This window comes from Homalodisca vitripennis, unplaced genomic scaffold (genome assembly GCF_021130785.1).
Source record: "Homalodisca vitripennis isolate AUS2020 unplaced genomic scaffold, UT_GWSS_2.1 ScUCBcl_12777;HRSCAF=22671, whole genome shotgun sequence".
NCBI lineage: Eukaryota > Metazoa > Arthropoda > Insecta > Hemiptera > Cicadellidae > Homalodisca > Homalodisca vitripennis.
The window spans coordinates 1-1,567 of NW_025788982.1; the positions used below are offsets into that span (position 1 = coordinate 1).

Below are 1,567 nucleotides of genomic sequence, written 5' to 3' on the forward strand. Positions count from 1 at the left end.
TCGAATGAGAAATCATCAAATGCTTGTCATTAAAAATGCCAATGGATCTCTTATCAGCCTGCCAACGCTAAATCGGCTTTCGTTGCAGACTGATAACACATATCCTTGTAGATTAATCTGACAGGAAACACCGCACACAGCTCATTGATTGACAGTAATGTTTTGCATACTCCATTAGTTTAAATCTGTTATACACTACTCCAGGGCTGCTAAACACGTATAACAATGTTGCTTTACTGTATAACGTGTGTATATTATATACAAAATTATAAAAAGCAGTGCATCAATTGTTATCCCTACCTATTCACCTCCAAATTATTTCATAACTACTTAAACGAATGACGTCAATTAAAAATGAAAAAATTAAGAAATTTTAAATGTGAAAAAGAAACATTTATTCCAAATGACATAATATATTTAATGTCATCCACAGTATCCCATCTATTTCTGAAATAATTGATGGTATAATATTAACATCAGGAGGATGTACATACCTTTGACAATTGCAGTAGTCAAAATTTGTTTCTAATAGTTAATATATCCAATGCAATTAATTAATTGTTAAGGTTTGTTCTATATGAACATAACCACAATAGTCGGAAATATCACTGTATTTACAAGTACTTGAATATTCTATCCACTTTTTCATCAAGTTAACCACTAAACTCAATCAATACTTTCTGTATAATTTATAATAAACTCATTTACCAAAACATATTCAGCAAATAACTTTAACCAAATATATATTTTTTGGTGGCCACTACAGGTGGCCAGCCTGTAGTGTGGGACTCTCACAAGGTGGTAAACTACCCACTAAAAACCTCCTCTATACTTCAGGATCCCAACCCGGAAACTGTTTTGTCCACATTACTTCAGGTTAGGTCTGAATTTGACCTAAGCCCTCAGGCCTCGCGCCTATCCAGCCATCAGAAAGTCAAAGGTCTAAACCGCATTTAGGTCTAGATCAATCTTTTTAGCGCGGAGAATCCCCTGGATAAAATGAGGCACACAGTTCCAGTTGTCCTGATCCTCCAGCATCACTTGGCAGACAGAGTCCACCGAAAAAACACACCCAGAGTGCGTGTTTTGCCCTCAAGCGGGGCCTTTCCCCAATGTGGGCAGCGGAAAGAATGTGTGCTCCGCATCATCGGGAACACCCTGGCAATAAATGCAGTCATCAAGAAAAGTTAGGACTGAAAATATCCCATGACCGGTGAGATACTGGGTGAGGTAATAGTCCACCTCACCATGTCGCCGTTTTCACCCAAAGCTGGACCATCGGTATCAGCCGTGCTGGTCCAACGTCCTCGGTCTCTTGATCCCACAACTCCTGCCATTGCCGGTAGGTGCGGGTGCGCTCTTCTGATGTGGCACGTTCCTTGCCGATCTCGCCTTTTCGCTGGTATATTGCTTTCCTCACCTCAGCCAGAAGTTTGACCAGGATGACTAAAGCAATCACCAGGACGGCAGGCTCAGAAACTGTACGATATGCTGATGCGACTCTGAGAGCTGCTTGTCGCTGCACCCGAGCAAGCCGCATCCTATACTCCTCCTTATTTAATGGCAT

The 1,567-nt window shown here is 40.8% G+C and overlaps 1 protein-coding gene across 1 annotated transcript; it reads right to left on the reverse strand.

Moving 5' to 3' along the window:
• Positions 1–1,243: 1,243 nt before the first annotated feature.
• On the reverse strand, positions 1,244–1,567 carry LOC124375058. The gene has a single exon (XM_046833181.1). The coding sequence runs from the start codon at positions 1,565–1,567 to the stop codon at positions 1,244–1,246; it is 324 nt and encodes a 107-aa protein (XP_046689137.1).

What these genes read in the sequence shown, in the direction of transcription:
- LOC124375058 (XM_046833181.1), bottom strand. Translation starts at nt 1,567, where the DNA reads ATGCCATTAAATAAGGAGGAGTATAGGATGCGGCTTGCTCGGGTGCAG.